This window comes from Gadus chalcogrammus, chromosome 2, assembly GCF_026213295.1.
Source record: "Gadus chalcogrammus isolate NIFS_2021 chromosome 2, NIFS_Gcha_1.0, whole genome shotgun sequence".
Taxonomy (NCBI): Eukaryota; Metazoa; Chordata; class Actinopteri; order Gadiformes; family Gadidae; genus Gadus; species Gadus chalcogrammus.
This window is the reverse complement of record NC_079413.1, coordinates 4213148-4235422: the sequence shown is the minus strand read 5'-3', so window position 1 is coordinate 4235422 and position 22275 is coordinate 4213148. Positions and strand designations below refer to the sequence as shown.

Genomic DNA, 22275 nt, shown 5'->3' with positions numbered 1-22275 from the left:
GTCATGTGTGGGACAAGAATGCCCCTCACACATTTCAGATTTCCCAGCATAACAATACTAGCAATCATTCTCCATCTTCCTCTCCCTTAATCTCTCTCCGTCTCTCTGACAGGATTTTTATCACCGTGACAACCTCTGCCCAATCATTTCAATGGTTCAGAGCGCTGTCGTTACTTGCTTGAAACGTGTGCGTGTGTGTGTGTGTGTGTTTGGTGTGCGTGTGTGTGTGCGGGTTTCTTTTGCGTGTCAATGCGCTTGTGTATGTGCATGTTTGGTTGTACTTGTGTGCATGAGGGGCTTGTCCACGGGACCCCATTACAAAAAGTGTGTGTGTGTGTGTGTGCTATCGAGCACGAAGAGAGAGAGAGAGAGAGAGAGAGAGAGAGAGAGAGAGAGAGAGAGAGAGAGAGAGAGAGAGAGAGAGAGAGAGAGAGAGAGAGAGACAAGGGACCGAACAATGTCCCTGTCTTCGCGAGGCGAGGCAGGGACCCGGGTTTATCAACGGAATGCGACAGCGGAGGACTGTCACCACGGGGCCCGACACAGTGAGGGCCTCTGTGACACGGAACAAGATGGAGATAGGGGAGGGTGGAGGCATGCACCATGACCCTCAGAGTAGGGGGTGGGGGTGGGGGTGCCATGGGGCACGGTTCTTGAGATGGGTTTGGGGCAGGGGGGGGGGGGGGGGGGGGATGACAGAGGTCGGTTTTGTGCGTGTGACAGAGATGCGCTTGTGCCCCTGAGAGACGCAGGAATGCCGCTACTGCGCTGCTGCCTCATTGGGTCCCGCTGGAGGGGGAGGCGGCCAGGAGGGGTGGGGCTGGGTGGTGGTGGTGGTGGGGGGGGGTTTATGTAGGCATTGTGTCACCGTCGGAGGACATCTTGTCTTGAGTCTGCGTGCCGAGCCGCTCGCGGTCAGACGGTCGGCCTGGCGACATGCGCGGAGGGCAGAGTGCGGCGTCCGTGTCCCGGTGGCGTGGAGTGGAGGGCGGGGAGGGGGGGATTGGAGGTATAGGGGAAGGCTGGGTGATGGAACGAGAGGAGAACGGGGTCCCCTGGAGGAAACACAAGAAAGGCCCGCATTCCTCATGCGACCGAGAGAGGCGACACCGCCGGCTGTAACCTCCCCCCCCCCCCCCCTCCCCAGGGCAAAGTCCTCTAGAAGATTCCTCCGGGATCCCAGACCCCAGACGGGCGGAAGGCGGATATGGAGAAGGACAGCGCAGATGTTGGTGTGCGTGTGTGTGTGTGTGTGCGCGTGTCCCCGGTCGGAGAACCGTCCATCGCTGTCCAGGTCGACGGCGGGCCCAGTGAGGAGGCCGCCTCCGCCGCCGTGTCGTGTCGTGGCAGGCTTGTTCAGCTGTGTGCAGGGGCCGGGGGGCTGACCTCCCCTCCCCGAGACTCCCCACGGAGGGGCTCTCACACTCCTGCGCTGCGGAGACTTCGCAACGGGTCCTGGGGACAGGGGATGGAGGACGGAGGGGGGGGGGGCGCTTTCTGTTCTCACACTCTGAACCAGAGCTGGTTCCATGGAACTGGATCCTGCGCTCCACCATCACCACCACCACCTTCACCGTCACCCTGACCATCTTTGCCATTGTTTCCCTCACCTGCATCACCACCATTGCCATCGGGGAAACATGAGGATCCATGGAGGTATTTGATTCTAAAAGGGGCCCGAGTGTGTGTGCTGGTTGTATGGTCAGGACAAATAACTTGGATCCTGGGGTTTAGATGTAAAGTGTGTGTACTGTAGAAAATGCCACTGCCGCTTGCCACAGCTGGTCCTACATCTCTGCCTACCCAGTACAGAGCGTTTTTGCCTTGCAGAATACCAGCTCTGACGTTCATCCGCTTTTCAACACTTTTTTCCCGTTTTCATCAAGTTGAATGTCCAATTTGACGCGATAACTCAAATGATTGAATGGATGTGCAAATTACTGTTAGGAGGAAAAAACGATGCGTCTTTGTTGTTCCTTGTTCTGTCTATCTCTCTAGCTCTCTCTCCATCTGTCTGTCTGCCTATCTGTATATCCGGCTGTCTGATGTCCGTCTGCCCTGTCTGTCAGTCTGTCCTGTCTTGTCTGCTGGTCCTTCTCTTTTAAACCTGCGTCTCGGTCCTTTCCAGTCCAGCTGCTGAAGTCCTCGGACGTCGGGCGCCATAGCCTTCTGTACTTAAAGGAGATTGGCCATGGCTGGTTCGGCAAGGTGATCTTCCTCCTCCACGTTTTCACCCAGAGTTCGCTGGCATCTTCCATCGTTTTGTTCAATGATTGAGTTAACGTGCATGCAAGAGGTCAGATCCATGGCAAACACTCATGTATGCATTGATAGAACAGGGACCACAGATGCAAATGAGCTATTCAGCTAACTTTGGTACAGAACCTGTTCTGTACATGGTCCCTGTCAACTAAACCAATAAACTCAACTAAGTGACGCCATTCCCAAGACATGACATTGTGTCCAAAAGACATTCCCCACATGTGGTGCTCTTAGCAACACATGTGTTCAGCATGCTTTCTCCTGTAGCACCTCTTTGTGTAGAATGGGTTGACACTTTGTTTGCTTCTTTGTTTGAGTGTGTGAATGTGATCGGTTGTTCACCCACTGGCGTTCTTCTGTCCCCACCCCCAGGTTCTGCTGGGGGAGGTGACGGAGGGCCTCAGCACCACCCAGGTGGTGGTGAAGGAACTCACCGCCAGCGCCAGTGTCCATGAGCAAATGCAATTTGTGGAGGAGATCCAGCCATATCGGTAACGACACACACTCACACGAACGCACGCACACACGACAGATGGAAACGGAATGAATGGATTGATGAGTGACTCAATGAACAAAGATGGTGTGTGTGTGTGTGTGTGTGTGTGTGTGTGTGTGTGTGTGTGTGTGTGTGTGTGTGTGTGTGAATGAGTGTGTTGACTGGTTCAGAGCTGTACCAATACATATGTTTATGTATACTGTGATATCGTATCACCTTCCAGGACCCTCCAGCACCCCGCTCTGCTGCAATGCCTGGCCCAGTGTTCTGAGGTCACTCCCTACCTGCTGGTCATGGAGTTCTGCCCCCTGGTGAGAAGCACTAGTATTGCAGGGCTTTGGTTGTTCAGCGCCGCATTAAAAGGTTAAACATGCTGTACAAATAGAATAGGTGCAGGTGTCCAGATTCACTATATCTAGGATAAAAAGGCTGAAAGGGTGAATGGGACGGGTTCACATTACTATTGTTGATAATATAATATTAATAAAATAGCTGTAATTTAATACAATTATTGAATACAATTAAATACAATTTCATAAAAACATGTTCAAGGCTATTTGTTCTTCCTGTCACTCTTATTTCGAGAATGTATAACGTATGCTACAATCGGAAATGCATTTATTTGAGTATTTTCTTGTTTTTCCTCTTCTCTTCCTTAACCTCAGGGGGATTTGAAGAGCTACCTGCGGTGCTGTCAAGGAGCAGAAACGGAAGCCCCAGATGCCTTCATCCTCCAGCGGATGGCGTGCGAGATCGCCTCGGGCTTGCTGTACCTCCACAAACACAACTTTATTCACAGGTAAACCAATAGCAGCTAGATAGTTAGGTAAAATATTACGAGCACTATTTTGCTTAGACCAGGCCTAAATGAATATCTTCTATGGCTGTGAGGTGACATGCTAATTTTTTGTCAGGAATTGTTGTATTTTAGATTTTCTAAGGTTAATTACTTGAATCCATGTTCAAATTGTTGCCGGGAGATCGGGGAGATAATCAGATATATATCCAAGTCTGGACCTGTGCGCCCTCTGCTGGTCTCCCCTTGCAACAACATCCTGGTGCTGATTGAGTAGTTGTGATATAACTCCAGCATCAGTGATTTTGTTGCCGGGGGCGAGCCTCACTCTTCCTCCTCCACTCGTCTATCTCCGTATGCCTTGGGGGATGGGTTACATCGACTATTTTCCACAATGATATCTTCCACAGAGCAGTGGAGAAATCAAATAAAATATATTGAAATTGCTTAGCACTTCCTTGGGGCAGGCAGAATATTATACTCTGCTTATTAAAAAAGTCTGCATGCAGAATAATATGAACCAATAATAGCACAACCATTATTCACCCGTACATTAAAAGTGGAATTGTTTTAATATGTTTTAGATATCCTTATCCCTGCAATTCAGGTAATGTTGTTATAACAAGGGATTCTATAGCATTTTATGTACATAATACACCTATTGTGTTCTAAGTGAAACGCTTACGATGTAAAATTGTTCCTTGCATTGACAGTGACTTGGCACTACGGAGCTGCCTGCTAACTTCAGACATGAACGTTAAAATAGGAGACTACGGCCTTTCGCGCAGCCAATACAAGGTATCTCCTTCAAATGTCCCCATTTTAGTGTATTTTTGTTTATGGTATACACTCTCAGCATGCGGTCATGCTCAATACTCTCGTCTTGGCCTTTTTTCCGAAGGAGGACTACTTTGTGACCCCGGACCAGATTTGGGTTCCCCTGCGCTGGATTGCCCCAGAGCTGATAGATGAGGTCCATGGAAACCTTCTGGTAGTGGACCAGACCAAGACCAGTAACGTGTGGTGAGATACACCAGCTCTGATTGTTAATGTCATTTTGTGTTAACATTGGTGTCTGTTCGAGTGCAGATAGGCCCAAATATAATACAAATGTAGTCTACAGATTAAAGAGAGTGGCACTTGTATTGGCCTGACTTCTTATCTTATCTCATATTTCAATTTAACCCTCAAACCTTCATTGCAAACACACTGTAAAAAATAAATCTGTATTATGACTGTGTAATTATTCTGCATTTTGTCATCCCAGGTCGTTTGGTGTCACTATGTGGGAGCTGTTTGAGCTGGGGAACCAGCCTTACCAGCACTATTCAGACAGACAAGTGCTGACATACGCAGTGAAGGAACAGCTTCTCAAGCTCCCCAAACCACAGCTGGACGCCCCGCTGTCTCAACGCTGGTGAGATACCAGCACCTAACCGCACAACAAACGTTTCCCATTAGCGGCCTCTAGTGGATGAAATTAGACTTAAAGTTAAAGCTGTATCATTACCAGACGACAGTTACTGTTGCTGCCGGGCTATTTAGTAACGGGTTGAACAGCTGTAACAGAAGCGTAAGGTAGTGAAGGTGGCAAACGTAAAGAGTGAGTGATTGCAATCGAAGACCTAATTTACGAATAAGCGTGTACACCGTCCATCGTACTGATCATATAAAATAGTCAATACCTAATTAATTACACGTTTCTAACAAAATCAAACAAAAGTTATGCCATTTATATCTGCACAATAACTTGCCCTTCTTGTACGCTTTCATAATCAATATATGTCTGCCCAGGTCCCATATTTCTTAAAGCTGGCAAGGGTACACGATCAATGGCTTTGATCCATTTATTTTTGGCGGTTCCTTACCTCAGATCCCTTAATCATCTGGATCCGGAAAGTTAGCCAAATGTTATTGAACATCTTTAGCATTTCTCCCTTAATGAAATACTGGCTATGAGCTTATAATAGCACTGGGCAGTCTCAATCGCGCGCGCACACACACACACACACACACACACACACACACACACACACACACACACACACAGAAACAAACAGACACAGACACACACACACACACACCCATACCCACACACACACACACCAGCATGTAAAAAAACATATCTGCGAACGAAGCATTTGTAGGCCACCCATTCTTTTTTTATAGATTTGCCTTGTGGCACGAATAGGCAGTTCTCTCCACAAGGAACCTCGTGAAGTGAACTGCTGACTCACAGCTTTCTCCACACCTAACTTTATCCCGACTATGCAACTCTACACCGGTCTAATTGTCTCATTAAGAAGCCACGTTCGCAATGAGAGCTTGTTCCTACGTTAACCCCTCACCTCTTCCTCTCCGTCGCATCTCGTAGGTACGAGGTCATGCAGTTCTGTTGGCTCCAGCCTGAGCTGAGGCCTAGCACCGAAGAGATCCACCTGCTGGTCACCTACCTGTGCGCCAAAGGCTCCTGCGAGGCCGAGGAGGACTTCGAACAGAGATGGAACACATTGAAGCCCAACCTGTTTGGCAGCAGCACCCACACCATCATATCCTCCCTGGCCCTGACCCCGGACCCTGCCCCGAGCCCGGACCCCGCCGCAGCAGCAGCAGCCGCACCGGCTCCGGAGGTGGAGCTGGCCTCCTCAGCCTCCTCCTCCTTCCCCCTCCTGGAGCAGTTCTCCGACGGCTTCCACTCGGACAGCGGCGACGACCTGCTGACGGTCACGGAGAGCGTCCACGGCCTCAACTTTGAGTACAAGTGGGAGCAGGCGCGGGCCGAGCAGCCGTACTGCTCGTCGTCCACCAGCGGCCCCCTGGGCCAGGGCAACCCCCACTACCAGGACGTCTACTACCCGGTCAAAGGAGGCGCGTCGGCAGGGGGCTGCAGGTCCGACAGCCAGGCGTCGGGCGTGTCCCCGTCCTACTACGAGTCGGACCACCCGGGGGTGGTCCCGGTGCTGAGCGCCCACAGCCCCTCGGTGGGTAGCGAGTACTACATCCGGATCGAGGAGCCGGTGGAGTGCAACATCGACCTGGACGACGGCGTGGAGGACTACAGCCCGAGGCGGGAGGCCGGGGACGGGCGGCTGTCCTCGCAGAGCTGGACGGGCTCGTCCGTCCGGCAGACAGACGCCTACTGGGCCGCCGCCGACAACGACCGGTCCGCCTACGACTCGGACGAGAGCCTCAGCGTCTCCCTGACCATGGAGCCGTTGATGAGGCGGGCCTCCAGCACAAGTCCCGTTCCTCCGGAAGATCCCCACACCCAGGGGGCCCGCCCCTCGGAGAGTCAGAAAGCCAGCGTTCACAGCGAGCACATGCCCACGGTCAGAGTAGGGGGTAAGGCCTTCCCGTCCGAAGAGCATCCGTCGTCAGAGCTGCAGCAGAACCTCCTGCCGCTCCTGGGGCGAACAGAGAACTCCAGGAGTGTCTCTCGAGCCATCAGCAGCCCCAGTTTGGGATTCTGTGATCCGTATTTAGAAACTAGCACAGAGAACAGTACGCTCAGCGACAGCTACTGTGATGTGATTGGTCCCCTCAGGAAGGCGGTGCCCATTGCTAATCATATCATCGAGGTGGAGACAGGGGACGGCCTACAGGTGGGCCAGCGGAGGAGTGTGCTCACGAATGACATGGATGGCGACCTCTTCTCGGAGGCAGACACCACTAACTGGACCTCCAACCACTCGGCTAATAACAACAGCCTCAGCTTTGGCAGCAGGCACACAGCCAACGTGCAGGGGAGCTATTTGGACCTTCAGTACACCACATCGTACGATAACACAACAGAATTGTGGCCTGAAACCATAGTGAGCAATAGCACAGTGGACAACTATAAGCCATTTAGCTACGTAGAGAACACAGGAAGAGAAACTAGCTCTGTGTCCAAAAGTATAGAGTTGGGACCATATATCTACCTGGGTCACAATGAAAAAGATACAAGTGACTCTCAAAATAAAACCAACTCAATTAAAGATAACCTAAACAACAGTGACACCAGTAACAAGCCATTATTTCACTGTGTCGATAGATTGTACTCTGAGCCTATGAGAATGCTTGACGCAAGCTGCATCAACTCTCCGGTCTCTTATATAGAGCCTTACAAAGGCCACATAGAAGCACTGACTGATGGGCAGAATGTGTCTCTCTGGGACATGTCACCCTTTATGCAAGGCATGCAGGTTCAGATCCAGGGCACACGCGAGGTTTCTGAATCTGACCGAGGGTTAGACAGTGGAGTGGGACTCAGGGGATCAAGCATGGGCCTCGTGGGGCTGGGTGACTTCAGCGAGGACGAAGACGACGACATAACAGACATCACATCAGGGATTTTTGCTGACTTCAACCTGGACTATGCTGAGGTCGAGGAGGAAGAAATCAGTCCGGTGAAGCATCTCGCAGGAACCGCCAAAACCGTTGACGCTCTCCAGCTGTCGCCCTCTGCAGCTAGTCCTTGTGACCAGGCCTTCAGCCCCGATGCCTTCAACACCCCGATGCTCCCCAAGTCCCTTGACAGCGGCTACGACACAGAGAACAACGAGTCTCCAGAGTTCTTCTTCCACGAGCTGACGGATCCTCGTGAATCTAGCCCCGAGCTGAGCCAGAAACCAGAACTCATTCTGCAGATGGACCCAGGTCAGGGCGTCTGCTCAGTATCTGGCAGCACCCATGTCCAGCTAAAAGGACTGGCTGGAAAGAACCCATACAGGGACTCAGCCTATCTTTCTGATTACGATGCAGAGAATGAGAGGAGTCCCCGAGAAGAGGGCAGCAACTTCTTTGCGGGTCCAGGTGACCGCAAAGGCAACGCTGGGAAAGTCCTGAGACCTGCTGCTGACGTCGACCTGATCAAGCCATTTACTCACACTGAAGAGCAACTGACCAACACGAGACAGAACATAAGCAGTGCTGCGGTTCAACTCTCGCAAACCTCGCCCGACCCAGAATGCCACTCCCCTAATCCTGGTCTCTCCATGCTGTCACCGTTTCCCCCCGAGATGGGGGGCTGTTTGACCAAGGAGTCTGGACCAGCCGAGGAGGACCTAGGGCTGAACACTCAGCACTCAGAGGACGAGCCGTCCTCGGACTACACTTCGTCCAATAACAGCGATCCTTTGGCCACGATCCCCGGGGGAGCCTCGACCAATCACGCACGCGGAAACAGAGGATCAGAGAACTATTCTCCCGTGACGTCTGTGAACTCGGACTCCACCCTCTCCGACCTCAAAGACGACGGCTCCAAGGACACGGAGCTCAGCGAGGACTCCGCCGGAGACGAGGAAATCCCGAAGTTCAACCTCGGGTCTGCGGAAGCCGAGGAGGCCAAGAAGGCGGTCAACATAGAAGAGGACTTCGAAGACATCGACGCCGGGGAGTGCGACTCGCAGGACGGCACGTGTGCGGAGTCCTGTCGTCCGCCCAGTAAACTCTCATCCTCCTCGTCGTTCCTGGAGCTCTGTGGGGAGAACATGAGGGCTCCCCTGGAGGAAGAGGAGGACGACTCGGACGACAGCGAGTCCGACGAGGAGCTGAGGACCTACAACATCCAGGAGGAGGAGAGCGAGGAGAGCGAGGATGACTTCACGCCGGTGCCGGTGGTGGTGAGCGACTGTAGCAGCGCCAGTCATCTGCGTAGCCTCCTGAAGATGCCCACGCTGCTCAGCCAGTCCTTCTGCGATGAGCTGGAGCAGAAGAAGAAGGCCGTGTCCTTCTTCGACGACGTCACCGTATTCCTCTTCGACCAGGTCAGCATTACACCCAGCTGCACTCCCTTAAACAACTGTCTGAGCAAAATTATGAACGCTGCTGTAACCCATTTGTTTCTTTATATCATGTGGCCACCAGGAAAGCCCAACGGCAGAGCTGTCAGACTTCAGCTTCTCCACAGCAGAAGAGGCATGTGGGCAAGATTCTGGGCCAGGGGAAATCTCAAACCACTCTGAAGCCACGCCTCGGCCTTCTGAGGAAACCTGTGATCCTGGTGATGCAACATGTGTTCCTGGTGATTTAACATGTGATCCTGGTGATGCACAGGGGAACGGCAACGCCGAAGAAGGTATGTTCATCTGAAGAATCACTAAATAAGAAACACAGAGCTGGTCAATGTGGTTTTTGGGCAATTTTAACTCTTCCGGTGGGGGAACTTTTAGGTGGAATTTGGAACTGTGAAGATGCCCTCCCGTTGGAGGCCGACCCTTCCTTATCGGACACTCACTCGGAGACCGACACCACGTCCACCTCTCTCTCCGACGGTCCGGAGCCACCGAGACCTCTCGCTGTAGCCACGCCCCTCAACCGCTTCTGCGTGTCCCGGTTCTCCATCACGCACGTTTCTGACCCCTACGTCAGCTCACCAGCAGGTCTGGATTCAAACCCAACCAGAATCTTTTTGCACTCGCATACCGTCTACTTCGGAAATAACTTCCACTAAATATGAATAAACATACCGCGTAATGTGGGGTTAAATGGAGATGATTAAAACTTGAGAAGCATTCCATGCTGAAAGTGTTAATCTTCTTTTGATTGGTGAATAATCCTGATTCTTATCTAATTTTCCCACCCTAGGGCAAGATGGAGACCAGCAGTGAAGCCATCACATGAGCGGGTGTGTGGAAGGTCCAATCCCAAGTTCCCCAGATTGCGGCAACACAGTAGTATACCTAGGGGGTCCTACGTATTTGGAATCTGCAGGGGTTGGGTTCATGAGACACTGCTGATGCCGACGGTGAATTCAGTTTCATTTCAAAGAAAGTCAAAGAGCTGCAGTTTGAATGTTTAATAACGACGGCCAGGATTTTATAAGGAAAGCAGCAATCTCCCTTCTGTGCGTCACGATAGCAAAAGAGTAGACATAAATGTTCAAATATAATATATAATTTATTTTCTCATTGATGCAATGCAGCCTCAATGTCCATTAGCAACTTAACAGGGCATAGTTTTATGAGATAAAGAAAAAGAAAAATGAATGCTTCCATTGCTGCTCTTCTCATTGGCTGCCTTGGTTCTGCCAAACTCATTTGATTGGACAGTCACAGCTCTCGTTGCTGTAGCTAAATCCACAAAGCATGATGAAAAAAGGGATGCTGCTATCGCTAATTGCCTAACAACAAGACTCCTTTCTATTTTAATCAGGGGCAAGGGGGTGGGGTTTCGGTAGGTTGGTTTGTTGAAATGAATGGTGGCCTTCAAAACCTCTGTAGAAGTGTCATCTAACTTACTATACAGTGTTTCTCATTTAACCACAGAGGGTGAAGGGGTGGCGTTCATGAGACGGTGCTCTAGGCTTAGTGTGTTGCAGTAAAGACCCACACCACAAAACGTGGTCTTGTCCTTCCGACTCCCCTGGTAAGCCCCGAAAGGTCACTCCTATTGGCTGGTCTCCACAAACGTGTGATCCACCAAAAACCCGGACAATGTTGATGACGTTCATCTACCCCAGTGTGACATGATGACACTATGATCCAACCTCGTGTCCACAGTGTAAGCTATACAGACTCACATCACCTCTACGTAGACGTTGTGTGGTCGCTCCTCCCATAGCATTGTATTCAACAGTGAAGATATCCAAATGTGTTACGAGAACATAGCGTGAGCAACACGATATGCATTTTTTTTTTTTTTTTACCTAGCGCCTCACCCATGCTTCTTGTGTAGAATCCAAACCACATTCAGGTGCGTCTTGTTGAATCCGCCATCAACCGTGAATGTCCGCCATCTCTATGTAACCACTCGTCTCCATCCGAGTATTTCCATTGGTCCAAGGCCGGATCCATCCTAGTTTCGGTTATACCAACGTAAATACCTGGGTTTGAATTTCAAAGACTCGAAGAGAGAAAATATAAGTGTAATACAGATGACATACCGTTCACATATTTTATGTAAGTGTTATCAAAGTGTTATCAGGCTTGACTTGAATTTACTACTGCTGTATCGAGATCCTCCTTCCCCTCCCCACTCAAAGTGCCAATCCAGTTTCCTCTCGGTCCGCCCTTCACATTCTCCCAAGTCGAGAATGGATATTTTTCTATGAAAAATGTAAAAGAATAAAATTTCAAAAATACAATCCAAACAGTGGATGACAAGTCTTGAATAAGCCCAATAGATGCTATTGAGCCCATTGGGCGTGGGCAAAGGAAACGTGTGTGTCTGAGAAGGAGAGGCTGGTGGCTCCCTGCACCAGTAGTAACATCATACCCTAGCCGTGTTCCCATTCCTCCCTCACGCATCGTGGCTCTCGCACCACCACCACCACCCCCCCACCCCCACCCCCACAACAAATAAATCACAACACATGTTGGTTTTCTTTCTTTGTGTCCGAGTCGCTCAGGTGTTTGACTGGGAAATTATGTGTGCATAATCTAAAAAGGTACACACGGACAAAGAGAACAACACAGGTGACACAACTATGAATGCTGTACGCAATGAAGTTTTTATTTGACACAATAACTCCACGTACCGCACGCCCTGTACAACACAAATATACAGAACAAGAAAGAACAAAAAGTGAGAAAAAGACAAACATTAGAAAACGGTTTGAAAACCAAAGCAATTGGACATTTCTGAGAACGTGATTGCAACGCGCGAACAATCGTCTCCCCATACAGTTGCCAGTATGCAAGTTGTTTAAAATATACATTGTCTTGATTGTTACTGATGATTATTTGCACTTGAAGCAATAAGTCAGCTCACAGTAAAACAATGTGATCATATTATAAGACAATATTATGATAGTTGAATCATATGAATCAATAAGATACCACTCTAATTAAAGCTGAAAATGATACTCCAAAATGACCCATTATTTACATGGATTTTTGACTGGCCAATATTTGGCTGCTTTGAATTAACATAAAAGACAATTCATTATATTCTTATATCGGCAAAAGTGATGCTGCCTTTTTTTCACAGCAACTAACCTTGCAGTCACGCACTTTAGATTATTAAAGATCACCAGAAGACAAAACAAAACGGCAAAGTAACAGCATAAACCAAATAAAGTATATAAGCAGAGTTGTGATGCGTAATCATTTTCATATAACAGTGCGTAGAATATTGATTATATCAAGGCTGTAACCCCTTTAAAAAAATGAAGGCACAGTCCCCAAATTAAACGGTATAGTTTAATGGTATACTGTATAGTTACTATAACATGATGTGTTCTGAGCTAGAAACTAGCGTTTAAAAAAAAAAACAGGATCTAACTGTAGCCATTGCACACTTTCAATGCACCTTTCAAAAAACACATTTACCCAGTACTGTATCTTTTCGCAGCCTAACGCTAATTTCAGACGACCTGCTCTTCAAGCAACTGACGGACACCTTGTTCAGAGAGCACCATCACTGCCTAAATCTTAAACGATATATACATATATATACACACACACACATACGCACACACGCATACAATTCTCAAATCACAATTAATAAAGACATTTTCCACAGCAGCGATGCGCAGAGAGTATATATTAGTTTCACTATCCTCCATCAGTGTAAATGTCCCCCGGCACGAGGCTTTAGCCCCACGTTTCCCATCGTGAGTGCGACCCACTAGCTAAAGAAAACAACCTCCTGATTCGCTGACTCTGACGTTTCAGCCAAGAGTTGACCACATAAATCAGTGTTAAAGTGATTTGCAAAGCGTCACAATGATAACGCACGCACGATAAACGGCCGGGGTTGCCCAAAGCCGCCTACTTGAATGCTATGCAGTGTGGGAAAAAAAACAAAAAACTTTGAGTGTCACTTTAAGATCGTTGCCCCCGAGGTACAAGTGTCAACTTTTTTTTTTTTCGGGAGCCGGTCATCAGAACTGGCACCCAACCGATGGCGGCGGCCATTTTCTTCCCGCTCATGTACGGAGACCGACCCTTTGAGCAGTAAGGTCGGGGGTGCGTGGCCGTCTGCTAGTAGAAGATGGGCGCAGAGCGGTCCTCTATAAAGGTAGGCCTGAGGTAGACCTCCAGAGAGCGGTCGCTGTGGGGAAGGGGCGGCAGTGAACAGCGACAGTTAGGGTGCAGGTGAACACACGGCAAGGTGCACACACAGAACAGAACAGACATGAACGCACCACTTCAAACCACGACGCACCCCCGCCTCCCCGCACCCCACACCCAGTGATGTACAGCAAGCGTGCGATGGTACCGACGACTCTGTGTTAATGACCACGACACAAATCAAAGCTGTTCGGAAAAAATGAATGCCATGCAAGTGTTAGTGTCCTTTTCGGAGTGATACCATGTTGTGTATCAAGAAAAGAGGGAACCATCTTTTACAACCCAGGGCCTCCGGTGCCGAGAGGCACTGCTGCCTGGTCGAGGACTGAGGCCCGGGGACAGGAAGGATGGAAGGATTCTCAGCAGCACCCTGCTGACAGCCAGACAGCCAGTGAGCAGAGGGAGGAGGAGAGCGAGGAGGAGAGCGAGGAGAAAGAAACACGAGAGAGGAGGAGAGAGGATGCAGAGGGTGGGAAAGGCAGGAGAGGAAGAAAGAGAGACACCAGAGAGGAAGAAAGAGAGACACCAGAGAGGGGGAGAGAGGATGCAGAGGGTGGGAAAGGCAGGAGAGGAAGAAAGAGAGACACCAGAGAGGAAGAAAGAGAGACACCAGAGAGGGGGAGAGAGGATGCAGAGAGAGTGAAAGGCCAGAGAGGAAGAAGGAGAGACACCAGAGAGGATGCAGAGAGAGAGTAACAAACAACAGAGAGGAGGGGGAAAGAGAGAGAGAGAGAAACAAACAACAGAGAGGAGGGGGAAAGAGAGAGAGAGAGAGAGAGAGAGAAGAGAAAGAGAAAGAGAGAGAGAGAATTTGGTTGGCCCAGCGTGGATGGAGGCTGGTGACTTACGGAGGTCCTGTTCTCTCAGAACTGGGACAATTCTGGACCCAAACTGGAAGGTAAAGAGAACCCTTCGGTTTGAATCGCTCATCATCAGGATCATGCATGGCTCACAACTCTTACAATGCACGTAGCCACTGCCGGTTAGTTTGCGGGAAGGTGTACAAACTGGAAGATGTGAAATGACGGGATGGCAGTACACAGCATGCTCATCATGCCGTAGACCGTATAAACTCTTAACGATAAAGCTTTAAAATACAAAACATTCAAATGTATACGCAGCTAGACCTTTGAAGAAGTTCAACAAGAAGATCAGAACAGAGACTCTGGTCGGCCGAAATTCCACTAAAGCATCAACACACACACACACAAAACAATTACAAATCCTCGCTTGAACGATCACCACAAACGCCGACTAGATCATTCTTTTACACAACCCACCGCAATCCTAGCAACACAAGGCAGTCGCACAATGCAGCAAGGCAGCAAACGGCAGCGACTCAACAGAAAACCATACACACACACGCAATGAAGATGAGGGAGGAGCCAAGAAGCACTGGTGGGCGGGGCCAGGCAAGGGGTAGGCGGGGCTAGGTAGGAAGAACCAGGAAATGGTGGGCGTGGCTATGGAGGGTCATGCCTATGGTTGGCATGCAGCGACTGAACACAGTGCATGCTTGGCAAGAAGCAGTCCACAATGCGGCCGGAAAGGATAAGAAAAATCGCAGAATGTGATTTTTAAAGAAAGAAAGGGAGGCCAGATAACCGACAGAACAGATTTCTCTCCAGACAAGACTGTTTATTAATATATAGATATATGTTTTATTTAGAATACCTTTGTAAAAAGTCACCATACATTCAAGGTCAATTTTGTGTACCACATGAGATCCCTCAACAGCATGCATAAGATGAACACTTTCAACGAAAATCAGCATTTTCTTTTTGTTTCTGGAATATTTTGCCGTTTTACAAGGACAATAACAACTTCTTTAAAGGAAAGACTAAAAACTACATAGCCACTCAGGGAATACAATTGCAACACTGTTTTTGTGTGAAAACCACCTAACTTTAATTTGAGTGTTTTTTTTTCCACTAAAACGGCTCACATGGTCCATTATGCGCTGGGCATGTACATAAACAGAATTATGATGAAAGCAATTTAAACGCAGTTGAAAGTGGATGTCTCAAATTGACCCCCCCCATCCCCCTGCATCTTTGAGATCTTTTTTTTTTTTTACATCATTAATTTGAAGACCGGAATCTTATTTCACCAGGAATCGCCACATGGAATATTAAAAATTGATTGGATAAATACTCAAAAATACTATCCAGAAAAATATTCCCAAATTAGACCAACGGCAGGCAGTAACCCTAACTGCCTGTTCATTTAAATACGTTAAGTTGATCTTTGTTGATTGACATCGGGAAGGCCAGTGCCAGAGTCTCAGCCTACCATACTATGTCTTTCACCGTGGGCAAAAGACCACACAAGACGAGGAAACATGCAAGCTCAGGCCAGAAGAGATTGAGGATTCGGTAGGACGGATAAAATAAAAAAAGGGTAAACTTTTTTTAATATCGAATGTTACTTAATATTTCTTCCTCCCTCCCCTCATACATTACAAAAATATTTCGGATACAGGACAATTTGGTGTGTTGAATATAACTCCTAAGGCAGATTTGACACACACTATGCGCCCTGCTGGATATTCAAATCAGCTCAGCGAAGACACACAGAACAGTGCACGACCAACAGAATCCAACACAGTAATCTGCTGCACAGCCTTATTGTAAACAAGTCCACGTGTGTGTGTGTGTGAGTGTGTCTGTGTGTGTGTTTATGGTTGTGTGTCTGTGTGTCTTTGTATGAGTGTGTCTGTGTATGCGCGTGTGTCTGTGTATGCGTGTGGCATCAGAACAACGACAATTACGTCTTTTGGCACTTGTACAGTACATGAAAATGTCAGTTTAGTTTTCCGTTTTTGATATTTTTTGTTATTTTCTTAACAAAATGACACAACCATGTACATGCATGAAAAGACAAGCAGTAGCAAAGGCAGTCTTTTGAGAGAAGAAGAAGACGTAGAAGAAGAAGAAGTAGGAGATGAAAAACAAAAACTAAAACCGGGTCAAGTCCAATGCTCGGTTGGGGGACCGCGAGACTAGCAGGGCATTCAGAGTCCGTATCGCTGCTGCAGGGCCAGCAGGTAGGCCCCGCTGGGGGCCATGCCCTCTGGGAGCCGGTAGGCCCCGCCAGGGCCCGAGCTCTCCGGGCAATCCTCCACCCACCAACCGCTACTGTCCTCACAACGACACCACCACCACCACCACCACCACCACCGACGGGCCGACACCCCCGGAGAACAGGACGGAGGGGTGGATGGGCGGACGGGACGGAGGGAGGCAGAGATGGGAGCCCGGGAAGGAGGAAGGAAGGAAGAGAGGGACAGAACGGATGGATGAGACCGGCCTCTTCCACGGGAGGGAAAGGGGTGAGGGGTGTGGAAGCGGGAGCAAGAGAAGGGGAGGGGGCAGAGGAGAGGAAGAGGAGGCAGAGGAGGAGGAAGAGGAGCAGGAGAGGACAGGAAAGGTGGTAGGCTAGGTGGATGTCGGGGTGGGGGGTGAAGGGGTGAAGGGGTGAAGGAGGGAGGGGTGGGGTGGGGGGGGGGTGCAGGTTTTTGGAAGAAGGGCCCCTGTGCTATTCCGAAGCGTTTTCCTGTGTCTGTCTGTATGTCTGTTCTCACACAGTCGAAATCAATTTGCCATCAGGACTGTCGCTGTGGAACAAAGGAGAGAAGGAGGCTTGCCAGGTCGGACACATTCAGAGAGTAATGAGACAGAAAGACGAGACGGACCCACGTGCAAGCGCACACACACACACACACACACACACACACACACACACACACACACACACACACACACACACACACACACACACACACACACACACACACACACACACACACACACACACACACACACACACACACACACACGATGGAGGACCACCCAGCCCCGACGCAAACACCTCCACCACCAACCCCAGTCAAGTCAAGTGAGGCTGGACCTTTTTAAAAATCCCCCCCCCCCATCAACCCCCTCACCGCTGCCCCCTGGAGGGCGGGAAGCGCTCGCCGGATCCCCGCCGATGTCACTCGACACGGACCGCGATATGGAAATCAGGGCACGGCGTCGCCCGACCAGAGTGCAGCGCCGCTGGGTGTTGATGAGGTCATTAAAAGACATCTTCCCGGCAGGAGGCCTCCCGTGTTTGATTAGCATAGGAGGTGGAGGTGGAATGCCCCCCTGGAGAATCGGAGTGCTGATTGACTGCCACCCCCCCCCGCCCCCTCCAACCCCGACCAACACAGAAATACACACACATGTACAGAAGACAAGAGACCTTGTGCAGTGAGGACCAGGGGGAACCCTGCATGATGACTGGGGGTGAGTGGGGGAGGAGGGGGGTTCAATGGCCACTGTCACAAGTATTCCACCAAACACACACTACACTACACGCACATATGCACGGTTCTGTGCACGCTGACGTACTCGTCTTCCTCTGCCACGCGCACGCAGACACACAGAGATCTGTACCTGAGACCGAACTATCCATAACCCTGACGACCTTTAAGCCTACAAACCTGGAGAGGACTACAGAAATTGAATTTAAAAAACTGATTGTGCCAGGGAGTGGGGAAGGGGGGGCTGGTGGGGGGGGGGGGGGGGATTGTGGCCTGGACAAAAGTGGAACGTAAACAAAGATACTTAAAAGAGACTTAAAAATGCATCTTTAAAGAGCTATTACTTAAGAAGGCTGTTCAACGGCAAAGCAAGCAGAAGCAAAACATACACTATTAAAAGGAGCTGCGGCAGGAAATAAAACCTATTTGAAATCCAAAAAGAAACACACTAAACAGATCTATGGTGGGCCTTACTGTGCTCTACAGATTATCTTACCTACAGACTATGCAAACCATGCAGGGCATGGCCTCATTCCGGCGTGGGCCTCTTAAAATAGGTGCGCCTCATAGACTCAACACTCATTCTCACTCTGCAGCCCATGAACACCACACATCTCATCGTGACTCAGATAGCGTCGGGAAACAAGGGGAACGTACCTCGTGGCAAAGCGGCTGTCATAGTCCTCGATGGCCGGCTGCGAAAAATAGTGACACTGTTTTAAGCAAACGGTTCAGGGTGCAAACAGTTTTTTTTTTTACTTCCTGCAACATAGTAGTCTATCGGTGAAGGACAGCAGCGGTCGGGTTGATCCATCCATCGACACAAATGTATATAATAGCAATATTGCACTTTGTTCTTTTGACATTTTTTGTGAAGTATCTGGTATGGCAATTCACTTTGCTTGTCTACAATCTGTCTGGTCGTCTGGAATCAATGTGTGTCAAAGTGCAATATTGCCATTGTTTACATCATGGTGGGCGTGAACAAGCAAAATGTTCTTTGGCAGCATGAGCACATGGTAGCCATCTCGCCAAATGATACTGGTAACGGATATTTTAGACATTTACCATGGTCCGATCTCCCAGACCGGCATTGTCCTTTAAAGGGGAGATACTATGCCACCGGGTGCGAGTGTGATTAGCCACCACAATCCGTTTTAAAATCTGCCTCTTCCTGTGTTTGAGTGACATCACAAGTGGGAATGTCATCGTAGATGTAGGATGGATAGATCAGCAACATTTGCTGCAGTCCACTGGGTAGGCTGGTCTACACTGATCTATCCAGCACACATCTAGGTGGACACACCCATTCACACCTGCTGGCATAATGGGTCACCTCTTTAAAACACTGCAGTGGAGCATTGTTCCGATTCCTATCCCTTCATCAGGGATGTAGATGCAGTGTGTTAATAGAACTGATTACAGATCTTAGCCGCACCGTCCCACCCCTCCTACGTGTTGTATATGGTACGTCCCGGCACTTAATGTACGCTCTTAGTTATGTAGCATCTTATCCTAGCTATCTTTGTTGTGTACGGGGAATGGGTTGACCTAGCGATTGTTAGTGCTCTGCACTTGGTTCTATGAACATCCTTATTGTACTGACAGCGATATATTGTTTCACTTTCTCATGACAAAATGTACTTATTGCTAACTGCCCTAAATAAAATATTTTCGATAAATGTGAAAGTGAAAGGATTAGTGGCGCCCCCACCTGCGTGGTGAAGCCTGCCATGCTGTAGGGCCTGGGCCGACTCTGCGCTAGACTCTGGGCCAGCAGGCGGGCGGTGAGGCCGTAGTCCGGCATGGGCATGTCGCTCTCCAGGAGGTTCCCTGTGCTGCTGCTCTTCCCGTGGTTGAGGCTGGTGGGGAGAAGAGGGCAGGCCGGGGGTCATTTGTGACGCTAAGAACCCTTGTAACAGAACCCCCACCTATCACTATATAGTCATTAAAAAAAAAACTCCTGTTGGTTTTATTGCCCTTGTGTGAGGACAGGTAGGGTGTACATGACAGGGGCGGGATGGAGGCAGACACAGCGTCCGCCCGTACATACTTGACTTTGAGCTTCTCGCTCTCCGTTTCGGGCAGAACGCGTGTGTAGGAGAAGGGGAACCAGCCGCGCCTGCAGGGAACCAGAGGAGCAAAGCGACGGGTTTAAGGAACAAACCACAAGGGAACACAAGGCACGCATGATGCGTATGGACACGTGTGTGTGTGTGTGTGTGAGTGCGTACGCGTGTCTGTGTGTGTGCGTGCGTCCATCTGTGTGAGTGCATGCATGTCTGTGTTCGCGTGTCAGTCTTTGTCTGTGTGTGTGTGTGTCAGTCTTTGTCTGTGTCTGCATCAGTCTTTGTGTATGTGTGTGTGTGTGTCAATCTTTGTGTGAGTGCGTGCGTGCGTGTGTATGTCTGTCTGGGTTCGGTCAGTGTCTTTGTCTGTCTGTCTGTCTGTCTTTATCCGTCTGTCTGTCTGTCTTTATCCGCCTGTCTGTCTTTATCCGTCTGTCTGTCTTTATCCGTCTGTCTGTCTTTATCCGTCTGTCTGTCTTTATCCGTCTGTCCGTCTGTCTGTGTGTGTGCCAGCGCCTGGGCCACCCCTCACATCTTGTTCTTCTCGTTCTCGCCGTAGTGCCAGCCGTCCCGGGCCTCGGGCACCAGCAAGGTGATGAGGTCGCCCTCGGCGAAGCTCAGCAGGGTGCCGTTGTCCCCGGCGGCGTGCGAGAAGATGGCCTGCACGCGGGAGCGCCCGTTCCTCTCCAGGCCGGCCGCCATGGAGCTGGAGCGGGGGAGGGTCCTCGTCTCTCCTGGGGGGGGGGGGGGGGGGAGAGCTTTAAAGCTGCACTATAGCCTCTAGTCACTAGTGATGGCTCAGTCGCCAACGCTTCGGTCAGACGAACGAATCCCGAAGGTGAACGACGACAACTGATTCCCAAAACAAGACAACGGATTCTTTTTTTCTTTCTAACATATAAACAAAAATATGTTCACGTAAATAAAATATACAAACGAACAGAGCTCCGTCTCCCCGCAAACTTATATTGATTGAGTCTACAACGTTCTCAACGATTCAGCCAATGAGAGTACTACAGCAGACAACAAATCATAAGGCACCGCCACACAAGTTAACTAACGATCGCTGTAGGCTTCAATATCATGCAAGCACTTTGTTTTCTATTTATGAAAAAAAGGCATGTATGTGCTTTATAAATATGCTTAATAGTTACTTAACCTGGGTCATTTCGCAAGCACATTAGAAAGTAGTAGGCTACATGCATGTTGATTAACATTTATTCCATCATTTCCGATTCCCTGCCAAATTAAGTAACAGACCATCTGACTCAACGAACAAATCAAACAAACAAATCAAATGAACAAATCTTGATAGCAAACGGAACTGAAAGAACTGATTCCTGGAAAATAATCGTTTTGCCCATCCCTTCTGGCTACTGCAACTTCTAACTTTTTGCAACTTCAGCTGTTGGGTTATTATTCAGACTCTTTTGACTTAGCATTAGTAAGTATCTCATGTTAAAACGCAACCATCTGTCGGGTCAGTCTGAACATGATATAGCTGCAACTTAAGCTGCAACTGCTGAAAATTGATATTTATTACAGTAGAAACAACTCAAGCCTCTAGAGGTTCCTAATGGGGAAGCTTGCCTCGTGCAGCTTTAACAATTTCCTATTGAATCACTCGGCAGACAGTTATTCATTAAGAGACACTTGCAGTGAACTCGGATTCAGGTCGTTAAGGACCAAGAGAGGCGTTTGGCAATTTGCACACGGAAGCCCACTGTAGACGTCGGGGAACGAACTCAGAACTTTGCGATCCCCTGACCATCTCCCTATGCATGTATATTGCCCCCCCCCCCCCCCAAAACTAACATGATCCATACCTGTACGCATGCCTACCTGCTACCTAAAGTATCCAAACTCACTGGGGAGAAAGGTGTCTGATGAGTAGCTAACAGTACTGCAGTCACATGTCTAGGCCAAAACTACCGCAATGACTTTGTTCCTCTCCTAACCAATCAGGGAGCCCGAGGCCTCCTGAGTGACAGCCAGACTCACCCACTGGGTTCTTGCTCTTGGCCGGGGCGGGCCTACGGACGGGCAGGGTGTTGGAGTACACCTCGCTGACCTGCCTCTGGGGCTGGCCCTGGGGCGGGCCCTGGGGGGACGGGGGTCCCCCCTGGACCGGGCCCGCGCTCCCGCCGCCGCCGCCGCCCTCCGTCCAGTAGTCGTCCCCGTGGACGCCCGTCGTGCCGTTCACCATGGCCATGCCCTCAGGGCCCATCAGCCTCTGTTTGGGGCAGACGGGGGGAGGGGAGACATACAGATGACGCCGTGTGCTGAAGTCGTCCGGTCGGCTCAACCCTAGGGCTGCGCAGTTAATCCGATTTTGATCGCGATTTCGATTT

The 22275-nt window shown here is 49.7% G+C and overlaps 2 protein-coding genes across 5 annotated transcripts in view; one reads left to right on the top strand and one right to left on the bottom strand.

The window, feature by feature from the left end:
• aatka (apoptosis-associated tyrosine kinase a) overlaps window positions 1-12910 on the top strand; it is a 27442-nt gene extending 14532 nt beyond the window's left edge. Inside the window, exons 1-12 of one of the 3 annotated variants that reach the window (XM_056575340.1) lie at window positions 1472-1656; window positions 2129-2208; window positions 2635-2753; window positions 2982-3069; window positions 3424-3557; window positions 4268-4352; window positions 4456-4577; window positions 4822-4971; window positions 5929-9301; window positions 9402-9612; window positions 9707-9916; window positions 10122-12763. In XM_056575340.1, coding sequence (XP_056431315.1) covers window positions 1530-1656; window positions 2129-2208; window positions 2635-2753; window positions 2982-3069; window positions 3424-3557; window positions 4268-4352; window positions 4456-4577; window positions 4822-4971; window positions 5929-9301; window positions 9402-9612; window positions 9707-9916; window positions 10122-10144 — 4722 coding nt within the window. In that variant the 5' untranslated portion in view covers window positions 1472-1529 and the 3' untranslated portion in view covers window positions 10145-12763. Of the gene's footprint in view, window positions 1-1471; window positions 1657-2128; window positions 2209-2283; window positions 2297-2634; window positions 2754-2981; window positions 3070-3423; window positions 3558-4267; window positions 4353-4455; window positions 4578-4821; window positions 4972-5928; window positions 9302-9401; window positions 9613-9706; window positions 9917-10121 lie in introns of those variants that run through there. The other 2 variants (XM_056575331.1, XM_056575349.1) reach the window with 2 other exon arrangements.
• The window catches only part of baiap2a (BAR/IMD domain containing adaptor protein 2a), a 48448-nt gene continuing 38049 nt past the window's right edge, over window positions 11877-22275 (bottom strand). The window contains exons 9-15 of one of the 2 annotated variants that reach the window (XM_056575482.1): window positions 21926-22157; window positions 20457-20658; window positions 19909-19977; window positions 19570-19717; window positions 18513-18550; window positions 14398-14440; window positions 13438-13529 (exon numbers count right to left, since the gene is read on the bottom strand). In XM_056575482.1, the coding sequence (XP_056431457.1) occupies window positions 14413-14440; window positions 18513-18550; window positions 19570-19717; window positions 19909-19977; window positions 20457-20658; window positions 21926-22157 (717 nt within the window). In that variant the 3' untranslated portion in view covers window positions 13438-13529; window positions 14398-14412. Of the gene's footprint in view, window positions 13530-14397; window positions 14441-18512; window positions 18551-19569; window positions 19718-19908; window positions 19978-20456; window positions 20659-21925; window positions 22158-22275 lie in introns of both variants that reach the window. The other variant, XM_056575473.1, reaches the window with a different exon arrangement.